Source organism: Rhinolophus sinicus, chromosome 10 (genome assembly GCF_057876585.1).
Source record: "Rhinolophus sinicus isolate RSI-liver-muscle chromosome 10, RSI-T2T, whole genome shotgun sequence".
Taxonomy (NCBI): Eukaryota; Metazoa; Chordata; class Mammalia; order Chiroptera; family Rhinolophidae; genus Rhinolophus; species Rhinolophus sinicus.
Window position 1 is genome coordinate 4,230,189 of NC_142510.1, and position 14,426 is coordinate 4,244,614.

At 51.7% G+C, this 14,426-nt stretch overlaps 1 protein-coding gene across 2 annotated transcripts in view; it reads right to left on the minus strand.

The window, feature by feature from the left end:
- The window catches only part of XYLT1 (xylosyltransferase 1), a 340,445-nt gene that overhangs the window by 33,501 nt on the left and 292,518 nt on the right, over nucleotides 1–14,426 (minus strand). For both annotated transcript variants that reach the window (XM_074322544.2, XM_074322543.2), the window contains exon 6: nucleotides 3,927–4,007. In XM_074322544.2, coding sequence (XP_074178645.2) covers nucleotides 3,927–4,007 — 81 coding nt within the window. The remainder of the gene's footprint in view (nucleotides 1–3,926; nucleotides 4,008–14,426) is intronic.

Genomic DNA, 14,426 nt, shown 5'->3' on the forward strand with positions numbered 1-14,426 from the left:
CTCCGTCACCCCAATCCTGACTTCACTGCCGGATTCGATAAAGATGAGAAAATGGGCGCATGGCGAGTCCGAGTCCTTTGTCCTGTAGCAGAGCTGGCTGTGCTCCAGCGCTCACGCTCTCACCACTCACGACACCACAGGGTCCCAGGGTTACGCCTCAGTCCCAGGGCTAAGCACCGGGTCCCTGGTGACCCTGAATTAGGTGGAGAACTTGATCAACCCAGGCAGGAAAAGTCCCAGAGCAGACGGAAACGACTTTTCCTTCCCGTCTCCCTGTGAGGGGCCCGTCCCCACACCCTGAGACTTGACCAGACTGCAGAGATTTGGGAAACCTGTCTGATGCTCCCTGATAACGACCGCGTCCTCCGGCTGCGAGGGGACCTGGGGCTCTGCCCCTGCTCGCCCTGCGGGGCCTGTCTGGGAAAATGTACCTGTGCCTCCCACCTTCAGTGGATCCAGTCACTGTATTCGGGTGGAAAGCAAGAAGAAACAGTGAACACAACACTCCCCTTCCTTTCATTACAGGAACCGTCAGGACCAATTTGGCAGCTATTAAAACACTAGTTGGCCTTTATGCCATCTCTTCGCAGCGGGAGCTGGGAGTCCAAATGGTGGCCAACGGCATGGGCCTGGGGACGGAAGGTAAACTCTGCCATTAGAAACCACGTGGCAGTACAAACGGAGGCACCCTGGGGCCTACTTTGTCCCTCACTGGTTGCCTGTGTCCCTTCCCATCCCTGTCTTTGAAGCTCCGGCCACACGGCCTTTTACAAGGGCTGGTCCAGGAGCACGGAGCATCAGAACGGGAAGGGACCCTGGAGACCAATGCGTTCACCCCCTTTGTTTTCCAAAGGGAGAAAATGGAGCCCAGAGAAGCAGAGCAACTGCCTGGAAGCCACACAGCGTCCTGGAGGAAAGCGGGACCAGAGCACAGAGAGGCATCGCCAGGCAGGGATCCTGGGCTTGGGCTCTGGGGACACCCTGCCCACTGTGTGGGCTTCAGTAAGCACGTTCTCTCCCCTCTCGGACGCTCAGTGTCCTTACCTGTAAACGGAGACTACTAAGTTGGGAAGGGTCCCCATCTGGAGCCAGAAAATGAAACCGATACAAAGGAAACTAGAACTAACACAAGGGAAATTCAAGGGTGAAGGGGGTCCGAAAGTACAAACTTCCAGTTAAAAAATAAATAAGTCCTGGGGGTGTCATGCATGGTGCCCAGAGAGTAAATCTTACAAGTTCCCATCAGACAAAGAAACCTGTAACCATGTGGTGGATGGATCATTGTGCAATATACCGGGGGCGCCAAAAAAAGGACACATTTTAAGAGACATTATCTATGTGTGACTTTTTGAAGTTGAGGTGAATTATGGGAACAACGTGCAGTGTGGTGTTCGCTCAAAAGATGGTGTTAATCAAACGAACACTCGTGTCGTTCATTGTATAATATTACAATTTTAATACAGTCTTTCTCCTTTCTTAAAATACATTTTTTTGGCACCCTCTGTATACAAATATCGGACACCTGAAACTAATATAATGTATGTCAATTATATCTCAATTTAAAAAGGGTTCCCGCCAGGGAATTACTTGGCTATTTAATGTGATGTGTTTATTTTACTTTAACCCTGTCCAGGAATAAAACAATAAAAAAATTAAACATACACCTCTCCGCTCCCCCCCCCAAAAGCAGTAACAGAGTCAGGGCTTAATGAGGTCGTTTGAGCTTCTTGATTCAGCCATATCTGAAGTCAGATACTGAGAGGTGAGGTGCATTCTCCAATTGCTTCCTTTACCCCCTCAGGTAGTTTGGGGGTAAACTGTCATCTCCCACCAAAAGCCCCCTTTCTAACGCGCCGCCAGTGCAGACACCGGAGCTGAGCCACGCCCAGCTTCGCACGCGCGGGGCAGACAACGGGAGGCGGGCAGAGGTGAGGCCTGTGTGTGCAACATGGGTGAGAGCGCAGCTAAGCCAGAGGCGCGACTGGCAGATGCTGGCTGACTTTACTAGTAAATTAACGCTCAATTACTGCCCTGGATCCGTCTGAGTGAGAGAACACCAGCTGAGGACTCGCGTGTGTGCTGGAAGCTGTGAGAAGCCCTGGGTCTTAGGGTTTTAGAGGGAACTGCGAGCCACACCTCCTTAGCCTGCGCCGCTATCCTGTCCCAGGCCATCGGGGCACCACCGTCAACCACGGATGCTCCTCAGCTGCACAAGAAGGACTCACACCCCCCGAGGGACGGCTCCGGCCCATACACCAGATTCCTTTCTGTCACCAGCCATATCTCAGTCCTGTGCGTGTCACAGCAATGCCAGCAGCGGCATCACCACCACCACGACAGGGCATTTACTATACATCAAATGTCTTTCAGGCAGCATCTCATTTAGTCTTCCCAGCAACCCCATGAGTGTAGGTCTATTAATATTTGCATCGTACAGAGAAGGGGAAAGGCTCAGAGAGGTTCAGTCACCTGTCCAGTGCAACACAGCGGGACCCAGTGGAGCAGGCCTCCAGCCCAGGAGGTGTAACCACAAAGCCCATGATTTTAACCATTGTGCTATCCCCAGTTCCTAGCGCAGTGCCTGTAACTAGTGGCCAGAGAATCAATCCTGACTCAGTGGAAACAAGACTACTAGGGTGGATGGAACTCAGACACTTCTATCAACTTACCATGGGCTCCGTGCATGCGACTTTGTTTGCATAAAAAAACATGCAAGACCAGGTTACCTAGAGGGGAAGAGGGGTCTTCATTCTGTACATAAGGGTGGGGACATGACTATGTGAGCCAGTTTTGACAACCGACCACCTCCATTGAATCTTGTTCAGCTCTATCTACCTCACTCCTGTGGGCTTTGGGGACAGAGACCTGGGTTCAAATTCTGGCACTTTCCAGCTATGTGACCTTAGGAAACTCATTTAGGCTCCCAAAGACCTCCCTTTCTTTTCCTGACAAATGGGGATAATACTTCTTGTTCTTTTCATTGAGTGTCTCTGTAAGAATGAAGCCGGATCCTGCATGAAAAGGGCCTAGCGGGGAGAGCACAACACACAGCGGCTATAATTCTTTTCCATCCACCGAGGCCTCTCCACCCTTAGTGGCTGGAACATACTATACTGAGCTGTACTCATGTGTGGAGCATTGTCAAGTCTTGGCTCCTTTTAAACGGAAAGAACGCAGTCGCCGCACACAGTGGCTGGACAGCTGGATGAAATCAGAGTTAAAATGCTGGCAAACGATAGCACACAAGGACCCCGGGGTTACCTCTCAAAAGCTCAGGAAGTGGAGCCCACCACTTCGTTTGTCCCTGCCCTGCTGTGGCTAACTGGGGCAAGGGAGTCACGGAGCCAGCCGAAACCACACACCTGTCAGCAGTGGCAGAGAGCCCCGAAGGCAGGGTAGTTGAGTTCAACTCCACGCTGACACGAGACTCGTTTCTACTAGGAAGTAAATTCCAGGAGTGAGGATTTTGTCCTGGTCACTGCTACACGGATGCTTGGCATGTGCTTGGCACTCGGCAAATGTTTGCTGAGTGACTGTCTGACCAGATGATTGATCTGGGAACATCACTTAAACTATGGGCCTCAGTCTTCCCACCAATAAAATGGGAATCAACAATGGCTGCCCTCCTTACCTCGAAGGGTTGCCGTAACGAGATCATGGACTCACAAAAATGCTTGGGCGAAAGCTGTAAGAGGCTACATGTATGACATGATGGGAAGCATTGTGTATTTCCCCTGCCCTTGGCCGACAGGAAGGACCCCTCCAGGTCCTGCAGGGAAGGTGCGAGGTCCACCCGTACCTGCCTTTCTCTCATCCTCAACTTTTTTTCTGGCTGCACCAAACCAGCTCAGGAGGAAGCCCCCAAGTGATCGCTCAGACCTTCATTTCCAGTTTGCACAAAGGTAGGAGGAAAATGCATTTATTACCTTGCATTGTCCCGGCCGTGTGACTTCAAGAAATTCATATCTCGGTAGCGGGAGAGAAACGCCACCAGCTGCTCATTTGTCCTGTGGAAACAGACAAGAGGAGGGTCAGGGTCCTCCAGAGACCGTGGAGAACTGAGTTTTGGCTTCCTTCGTTGTCACAGAAAACAGGATCCCTCCTTCTTTCACACGACACAGGCTGATAAGGCATATTCTTTCATGAGTCGCCATCACTGGGCTTCCCACGCTGTATTAAAATGGACTGTTTGTATTTGTCTCCTATCTACTCCACATACTGTGAACTCCTTGAGGATAAGCATAGTATCTTATTTGTTGTTTTGGAATCTCCAATGCCCAGCACTGGGCTTGGCAAATAGTTAAGTCATCAGTGAGGAGCTCAATACCAGATACATAGCAACCCCAGGGCCTTTGCACTTGCTGTGCCTGGGAAATTCTGCCTTGCATCTTCCCATTACTAGCTTGCTCTTGTTAGCCAGGTCCCTTTGCAAATGTCATCTCATCAGAGAGACCTTTTGTGGCCACCCAACCTAAAGTAGCACCTGTAACCCCCTCTACACCTTTATCATATCACTGTCTTTACTTCACTGTCTTACCACCATCGGAAAGCATGAAATTTGCTTACGTTAGGATGTACGTTCCATGAGGACAGAACCTAGTCAGACTTGCTCATCACTGGGACTTAGTTGGAGCTACATTAACGTTTGTTGGATGAATGAATGAACAGCAAGTCCTCGATGACTACTGGGCAGCTGATTTGAGAGAGCTTTAAAAAAAGATGAAGTGCAACACAAATGGATGACATCGTTCCCAGCATTGTTATCCCAAATTTATCGCCATCAATCTCGGCACCAGCAGTGTAGTCACAGCTAATCAGCTTGTGCATACAGCTGTGACAGTATTTTAAAAGGCAGTCACGTGGGTCTCCATCTGCCAGAAATGCGGTCGCCTCTTCCGCTGCATAAACCCAAACAGGTAAACGGTGCTGAAGTGACAGCTCCTTTATCATCAGGCCTCTCTGCTCAGTGATTTTCATTTAGAAGGAAAGGGTTAACCATTGTTTCAAATTGGAAGAAACGTGAAGGCAGTGGAAAGAAAGGACATCTCTGGGAATGGAAGGGAAGCTAGACCTTTGGGACACAGGTGGGTATCTCAGGAAGGTGATGCCTGGGCTCTAGAAGCAGAAAGGTCTGGAGACAGGTCCCAGACCCACTCCTGATCCAGCTGTGCATGGCCACGGGTAAGTCACGTGACCTTCTCTGCCCTCACCTGGCTGCCCAGCAGATAGCATGCTCTCCGTGCATATGTTGTGAATGGATAACCAGGCGGATTTAAGGGCATACAGTAGGTACACAATAAATGCAAGCTGCTCTACACTTTGTCTCCCACCATCTGGTCTGAGCCGCCCCCACCCCTCCCCCCCCTTAATTTCCTTGCAGTCTCTCCACGCCACATCCCTGTTCTGGGATTGGATGACTCACGTTGATCAACTCATGATTCCAACAGAAGGGGCTACAAAACAGGTAAGAGATGCGGCAGTGGAAACGAGCGAGCTCTGCCATTGTCCCACCCCGTTACTGAAACAAACAACAGTTAAAAACCAGCCGTTCTAGCAGCGGCAGACTCCAGGACACCCCTGAGTGTCTGCAGGGAGCTAAATCCCGCACACGCTTAGCAGAAAGCTAAGCCCTGCAGGTGGGCACAGAGGTGAATCCTGGGGACGCAAAGGCTCGCCCCACGTGTCTGCACAAGGGTGCATCGTGGCGTGGACAAAACCCGCTGGCAAGGGAAAGCCCACGCGTGCCCCATGCCGCGTTCCGGTCGCTTGTGGGCAGAGGGCCTCCTGAAGTCGCCGAGAGGGGTGGTAACTAAATCTGCCTATAAAAAACGACAGCAAGCTCCGTGCAAACCATAACGAGGCCCATTGCCTCTCTGCGTCCCAGCAGTTCCTGTCTACCAACCCGCTAGCTACTCTCGGCCACAGTTCATTATTGTGGTCCTGATGAATGGGGGGACAAGTTAACCTATGAATGGGACCCTGGCAGCAGGAATAATAAGCAGGGGCCTCTCAGTGGGAGGACGGGAGGGGCCGGGCTGGGGTTCCTGGGCCTCCTCTCACGAAGCCGCAGGCCTCCCAGGGTCAGCGGCTGCAGCTCCATTTGGCAACCCCAGAAACAGCCTTTCAGGGCCCCGGGCTGGGGCCATTTTCACATTAACCGCTTCACTAAGTCCCCATCTGACAGGGATGAATAGACATTTAGCGAATTTACTTAGCGATGCTTCCACATGAAATCCTCTCAAAAGACGACATCTTGCGGGAGGGAGGGAGGGCAGACAGGGAGGCGGGGGGCGTGGATTCCAGGCCCAGAGCTTGTGGGCAAAGCCCCTTTTCAAAGCAGAGGGCTGAGTGTGTGGTTGGATGGACCCGTGAGGGGGGACCCCTGCCACCCTCCTCTCCCTGAGGCCCCGGGGGCCCCCTCGCTCTCCCTCTCTGTAAAGAGCCTCCTCTGAATGCTAAAGCCTGTCGCCCCAGCCCTTCTCTGAGGGGAGACGGAATTCGGCTGGGGACCAGGTTTTCCTATTGTTGCTTTCAGACGCCTGTCGATAACTGCCTTACATAATATTTAGTTCTCTCCGGATAATTAACAGCTTGAGATCTGTTGACACGTTACCCAGTTCCAGGCCCGCTCTCTCTCTTCCCCTCACACGCGTTTCTCACTCACTCTTTCTGGGGGAGCCATTTGCCAGGTGGCTCCCACAGCTCATCACTTGTGTCTGCCTCCCCACCCGTCGCCTTGCACCTTTCGCGGAATCAGAAGACGTGTCTCTTCATCGATGCCAGTTCCTGATTCACGATGGGGACGCAGGCGCCCATCACAGCAGCCCCGGGAGCCCTGGGACTTCTTGGCTTTAATCAACGTGTTTGTTTGCCATCAATAAATATTAAAATAAGTGTATGGGAACCATATGGGAATACTGACTGGCATGAATACATAAACGAAGGCAAAAAGAAGCTCCACAGGCACTGCCGGAATGCCCGCCATGCCCTAGGCCCTGGGGCGAACGTGTGCTACATTTCCTTGCCTTTAGCAGTCGCAAAGGTGACACTAAACCTGAGTTTCATTCCCATTTTACAGGTGAGCAGCTAAGACTCAGAGAAGGGGTCCACGGAGGGAAGAATCGTGATGAGGAGCTGCTTCGAAAGGTCAAGACTCATGCTTCTGACGACCAGACGGATTCTGCCGATGAGTGCATGAATGAATGAATGAATGAGGGAGTGAATGAAGGAATTCCCCGACTCCGGTGTTCTCGTGCCTCCCCGTTCAGAGTCTGGTCTTCGCACCCAGAGAATCAGTCCTGCCCTATCTCAGCACCCCCACCCCCACCCCTCCAGACCTACTGAATGAAAAATCTGCTTTTGAACATGATTCCCAGGTGCCTTTTTCAAGTTTAAAAGGCGCTACCTTCAGTCAAGCATGGATATCGGTAGTTAATTCTCTTCCCCTTTCCGTCTTCATCTTCTCCCCGTGGTCTCTTCCTGAAAGCTCAGACTTGGAGCAGGTTACTTTCATCTCCACAAGCCTCAGGTGCTGGGAGTATTAAATAAAATAATGCGTGTGAGTCCTGTGTCGGCGCACCTGGCGTACAGTAAGCCTTTGATAAATGTCACCTGTTGTTTAATGGTGTTATTATTGCCTTCTTGAACACCGGAAGCTTAAGACATTTGGAACTGGGGACAGCAGTATGAAGACCCAACCTGATTTGAACTTGGAAGGCTTTCTGTGCATGACAACAACGGAATGTCCTGAGAACATGGATTGGAAATGTCCCCTAGAATGGACTTGTCCCTGCTTTCCCAGCAGGTGTCAGAGTTAGGAACGGGCCCCCAGAGGGCCACGGCACCATCACTGTGTGTCTCATGTGTGACATGGCTCTGGGCACGAAGACACACAGGCGGGAAGGGCACAGCTCAGCTCTCTAGATGCCCGGGAGCCCGGTCACAGCCACGCCTGTCTGCTGGCAGCCAGAAGGGGCTGGCGCCTGTTCAGTCTCCACTAGGAAAAAGCCCAACACAGAGCCAATGTCACTTGTCTGGGCCCCTCCTGCCCGTTACACGTGGGCCTCACATCTCCTTCTCTGACACGGGAGGCTGAGAAGAGCCTGCCGGGGGTGGGTGCTCGCGACTCACGGTGAGGCTGACAGCGGCGCAGGCAAAAGTTAGGCACAGACGTTTTGTGGATGTCAGATTCAGGATTTCAGACGGCTGAGGCTGCCAGTAAACAGACCCCAGACGGCCAGGGTTAGTCCCCCTGGATGCAGTGGGCAGGCCGTCTGTGGCACAAAACTGTGCACAAGGGATGGGGAACGGAGGACCGTGGGATTGGGCAAGTGGTGGCGGGGGGGTGTGTAGGGTGGGGTCGAGGAGGCACCTCTGACCTGAGCTCAGCACACACCACGTCGCTATGTCCCCAGCTTCTTCCTCTAGGGTCTCAACTGCACAGTTGTCTCATATGCGTGCTCGATTCAAATACCACTTCAGCATCGCCCTCAGCAAGGACATTTGTGAAGCTGATGTATCTATTTTTTTCCTCGGATTTTAAATTGTGGTAAAATATACATCACATAAAATTTGCCATCTTGGGGCGGCCGGTGAGCTCCATTGGTTAGAGCGTGGTGCTTGTAACACTAGGGTTGCCAGTTCGATCCCCACATTGGCCAGTGAGCTGCACCCTCCAAAACTAGATTGAAACAACTACTTGACTTGGAGCTGACGGGTCCTGGAAAAACACACTTAAAATAAATAAAAAGTTAAAAAAAAATTAGCCAATTTTTTTTTTTTTTTTGCTAATTTTCCTAAGGAATGAGTTTAGCCAATCCCCTAATGATGGGCATATAGGTTACTTCCTTCCCCACTGTTACAGAGACTCCTCTCCTATGAGCATCCGTATATGTCTATCTTTCCGGATGCAGGTATGATAGATTGATGCAGGATTAAATCTCTGGGTGTGGAACTGTTTATCCAAAGGGCACTTTTTAGTCCTCTCTGCTTTCAGAAAGACACACTCCATGGAACGAGGCCGCCCCAAGTTGATGGCATGGCTGGGGCTCACCCCACTGCATGGGAACCAAGTTAGCTGGCTACCAGCTGGGGAGGGAGAAGGAAATTGCAAAGGTGATCGAGTGGAGGAGGTTTGGAGAGGCTGCGGGCTCCTCTGGCTGGCTGGCCAGGCCTGGGCAGGGGTCCTCTGGCTTCCCCATGGTACCAACAACCGGTGGGCCCCACATGAGCCTTCTGTCATGCGGCAGGGTGTGTGTGTGGGGGAACCCAGACCCATCTTCTCCAGTGCCCGGGGCAGCGGCTCCAGCTGCAGCCACCTGTCTGCCAACAGCTCTGGGATTTCCTACCGAGACACCTTGGACAATACCTCTCGGGAGCCTGGCCAGAGTCATGAGATGAGCAGTTACTGGGTCTAATTCTGCTCTGTTCCTCCAGGACCTGATGCATAGTAGGTGCTCGGCAAATATTCGCTGGCCTCACGGGGGCAGCTGCCCCACGCGAGGGGCTCAGCCCAGGAAGGCAGACAGCCATCACTCACGCACTCTCTCCCCGTGCCTTTGCCCATTCCCTCGGCCTGGGACGCTCTGCCCTGCGTCTCTGCCCAGTGCGCTGCGGGAGCTGTGGCACGAGAACCTTTAACAATGCTGACTGCAGAACGCCCTCCCTTGGTCACCTAGAACGTGCTAAGTGCACCTCCTTTCATCTCACAGTAACCCTGAGAGCCAGTCGTAGTTCATACGTGAGTAACACACGATTCAGAGAGATTGAACGGCTTGGCCAAAGTCTTAGGAGACACGGAGGGGACATCAGACCTTGGCCGTCCAGGTCCAGTCTGGGCCTTTTCGGTCCTGCTCGCCTTGCGATGAAAATGCTTCAGGTGTGTGTTGCATTTCTTTAGAAAGAGCCCAAGAACAAACAGGAATCCACAGCTGCCTTTGGAAGCCTCCCACTCCCTTCCAGGTTGCACAACAGGCGGTGACAGTGACAAAGCCTTCTGTCCCAGGTGTGCGCCTCGCTGCTGTGTTTGTCTGACATCTGAGCCCCAGCCACTTGGTTTCCATGTCATGAGTGGCCTTGGACCCATTTCCCACGCGGCTTCTCTCTTTCTGGGTGGGGGCAGGGACTGCTGTCACTCTGTCCTCCTCCCTCCGTGATATTTGCACCGTCCTGAAGTCGTCTTGTTACTGGGAACCCTCTCAGGAAGGCAAGACCCCAGAACGAGCAGGAGAAAGGTCCACACCAAAAGCACTGCAGATGAGAGAAGGGTCAGCCCCAACCTGCATGTAGTCAGAGCTCACAGTGAGACCCACGTTTGCTAAGATACAGGGGGAACATGTAGGGAAAGAGCTAGACACCAGATGCATCCAGGACCCCATGGGCATAATTACAGTCACAAGTGGGCGCCCGAGGAAAAGGGAGCTGGGTTCAATGCCGCCCCCGCTTTCAGACTCTGCTCGAACCCGTCCTCTGGGAACACTTGTAGGATCTCTCTGAAGCATAAGTCTGATCATGTCTCCTCTTCTGCCTAATATCCTCAATGGCCCTCCATCACCCACAGGACAATGTCCTAATTCCCTCACCAGGCACGCGAGGTGGGGCCTGAGCTGGCCTTGCCTGACCAGTGTTCGGAATGACATGAAGTTTGCTGAACGTCGTGTGCTCTTTGTAACGCTTACGACTTCGCAAGCTGTTTGCCGTCTTGGGAAACGTGACCTGCCATTTCTCTGACAGCTCAGGTACCACGCACCTGGAACAGGTAGGTGGTTATGGTACCTGTCCTCAAGCAGCACACAGGACAGTGGGGAAGGGAGACTAACAGTCTTGTGATAAGTGGCGAAACACCAGATGGACTGCAGTACAATTCATGCTGGAGACGCCAGGGGGACAGTGCCCCCCTGCACACAGGCAGACAGCACACTCGAGCACCTTCTGCAGAATGAAACCCACGCACTTTTAATTGCATCCCTCTTTCTGTGGCTGGCACACAGAAGCAGCGTGACAGCACGTTCACTGCGTTTGCAGGAACTGGCAAACCATTTCTCAAAGTCTCAACGCTTTCACAGGGCACGTGTAGGACGCACATTTTTCATTTGAAACATACGTAAGCCATACTAAGAGGCCGTTTATCTGATGTTCCATCAGTGGGACTCTTCACGCGTCCGCCTTTTCTCCCGACGGTTGTAATGGAAAGGTAACTGCCAAGAACCCACGTCCAGAGGCCCAGCCCGATCCTAGAACACTGCCTGACTCATGAACGAAGAACTAAATGCCACTCAGCCTTGCGTGCGTGCATGCGTGCGTATGTGTGCGTGCGGTCTATTTGATTATATTTGAATTCCCTGAAATCTGGTTGCCCTCATATGCCATGAGACATCCTAAATGAGCACAACATTTGGTTAACCAAATCGTGCATCCCCTTACAGCAAGTGATTACAGATAGTTATTTGATTTGGTTCTGGGGGGAGAAGGCAAAGCCTACTCTGGAGGACGGTGAAAGATTGAATCTTACAAAGTCAATGTGATTTAAGTGGGAAAAGCCAAAACCTGGCCACAACAAGAGCTGTTTGCAGAGAGGTGTCTGTAGAAATTTCTCTTTTGATCTTGGATACTTTGCTGCTGTTTGATTTTGAGCAAAGTCCTCAAGTTCGCTGAGCCTTAGTTTTCTACTCTGCAAAATGGGGATAACAGTGGTTTCTGAGTTGCCTGTGTGTTCTGGGTATGGCGCACTCAGTGCCTGGCCCACAGTATGTGCTCAGTAAACGGAAGCCTCCCTCCCTCTCTCCCTCTTTTCCTTCCACAACTTTCTGAGCATTTCCTAAGTGCCAAAAACTGTGCTGAGTTTTGACTTTAGACATGAGTTTAGCTTTTTCAAGGCCTGGTATCACTTTGAACTGTACGGACTCATTTCAACGGGGGTAACTTAAGGTCTGATTTTATTTGACCACACACGAGCTTATGCATCCTGCTCCTGGGGTAAAGGGGACTCGTTTACAGGAATTCCCAAGGTATTTACTGAGCGGCAAAGCCTCAGTCCTACTCTCCTTGCGTTCCTGCATGACTGACAGTGTTTCTTAAGAAAAAATCATTTCACAAATGTCATCTGGGACTACTCTGAAGACTTGCTCACATTTCACTGTGCTGGGCAGATGCTGGTACAAGTTCATTTATCACCGATGAATCGTTTCGGTGCTAGGTCCTTGAATATTGAAACGGTTTGGATTGGCGGAGGATTGGATCGTAAAGTGTGAAACAGGATGTGTGTTCGGTGAGGGCTGGGTTCCTGTCTGTCTGTGCCTATCACGGTTCCCCATTCATTAATTCAGCAAATCCTCACACCACACCTACTATGTGCCAGGTACTATTCTAGACGTTGGAGAAACAGTGATGACGGAGACCAGGTCTCTGTGAGACTTGGTTCCTGGTGTCCGAGGCGTGCATTCTACATCCTGGATTAGCCTCACTCCTATGCGTCAAGAATTGGGCCTAGTTATTGCACCACCCCAGCAGGGATCAAGAGAACAGCCATTCTGATCACTTCCTGTGACCTGGGGTTCAGGAGGAACCCCAGTTGAGAAAGGCTCGACTAGCTCATTGTCTGGTGCATAACAGGTGCTCAGTACACACAGGGACAAATGTTGAATGAAACGCCCAAGGCTGTGCCACGTCCTGCAAATGGAATTTCCCAACTCACACAGAATCTCTGTCGCACCAAGGCAGCTACATGGGCGGGCCCAGCTGCGATGGGCCCAACCGAGGGGCAGCCAGCTGTCCCCTGTAGGGACAGCGCTCTGCGCATCAGGTGACCAGGCTGGAAGCTGGCCTCTCTCGCTTCCTTGCTGTGTGACCCTGCCAGTTGCTTTATGCCTCTGAGCATGTTTCCTTATCTGAGTTGGGCAAGGGTTTGATGCGCTCACGTGTGTGAGAGGCTTAGCCCAGCACCTGGCACCTAGGAAGGGCTCGATGACCTCACTGCTCTTGCTACTTCCCTCTGAGGGAGGGACAAAGCTGGCTGGCTTCCCCGGGCAGGCCACGTTGCAACATCGTTATCAGGGGTTTCCCCAGCGGAAGTGGGAGCCCTTGGGACATCCATCGGAACCAATAACTGGAGAAGGGAGCCAAGACCAACCTCTCTGGTGGGTTCCCCAAAGCGCTGAGGTCGGCCAAGATTGCAAACCCACATAAAGAAGCTGAAATCCCTTTCTTTTCCTACTTTATCTTACTATTTCTGCCCTTCCTCCCTTAAGTAGTTAAACCATGGACATTAAAAAGTCACCAAAATACCCAGAAGAATTAAAAACAGTTGTTCCAACAAAAGACTATACATGAATATTCATAGCAGCACTATTCAGAAGAGCCCCAAAGAGGAAATAACTCAAATATCCGCTAATGGGTGAGTGGATATACCAAACGTGGTCTATCTATACAATGGAATACTATTCAGCCATAAAATGGAATGAAACACTGATAACCTGCTACAACACGCGTGGACCTTGCAAACAAGATGCTAAGGGAAAGGAGCCAGTCACAAAGGACACACATCGTGGAATTCCTTTTATATGAAACATCCAGAGCACGTCAATCCACAGGGACCCAAGGCAGACTGGTCATCGCCAGAGTTGGGAGAGGAAAGGGGGGTAGGGAGAGCAACTGTTTAACGGGTACGGGGTTTCCTTCTGGGATGGTTAAAATGTCTGGCGCGAGACAGATGATGTTTGCACAACACTGTGAATGAGCCAAACGTCACTAATGATAAGTTTTACGTTATGTGTATTTCACCATAATAAAAGATTATGCCAGTTGAACCTTTAAATTTTAAACCAAAAAAAAAAAGAAAAAAGCCACCGCAACACAGCTCCAAGGATGACCGTGCTTAGTATCATCGTACACATTTCCTATGTACACTTTCCACTTAATCCCCACAACCAGCCTGGAAGGATGGCAGACGAGCTCCATTTCACGGTGGAGCACACTGGGCTCGTGCACGCTTGGGTAACGTGTCTGGTGACAGCGATGATGACGACGAGGATAACCAGTGAGGGTAAGTCACGTGTCCCAGGACAGATATTGATTCATTCCGCCTTCCCGACCACCTCAGGGACTGGGCACTGATATTCTCACCCATTTTGCGGATAAGGGAGTACAGGGCGCCAGGCTAGACACTCCACACACACAACAGGAGCAGGAATTTGCACCCAGGCCACTCGACCTTGGAGTCCAAGGCCTCCACCACCGAGGTCCAGGGGACACGGGGCTTGGTCGTGGGAACTGGAGGGAAAGGGGACAGCTGAGGGCCTGCCTCCCAGCTCTTCCCACAAGACCACGGACAGACTGGACATCTGCCTCACGACATCAAGGGCTTGCGTGGGATTCATACCCTTCCCCAGACTGCGTGGAAGCCAGCCTGTGGCCGGACGGATGTGACCTGC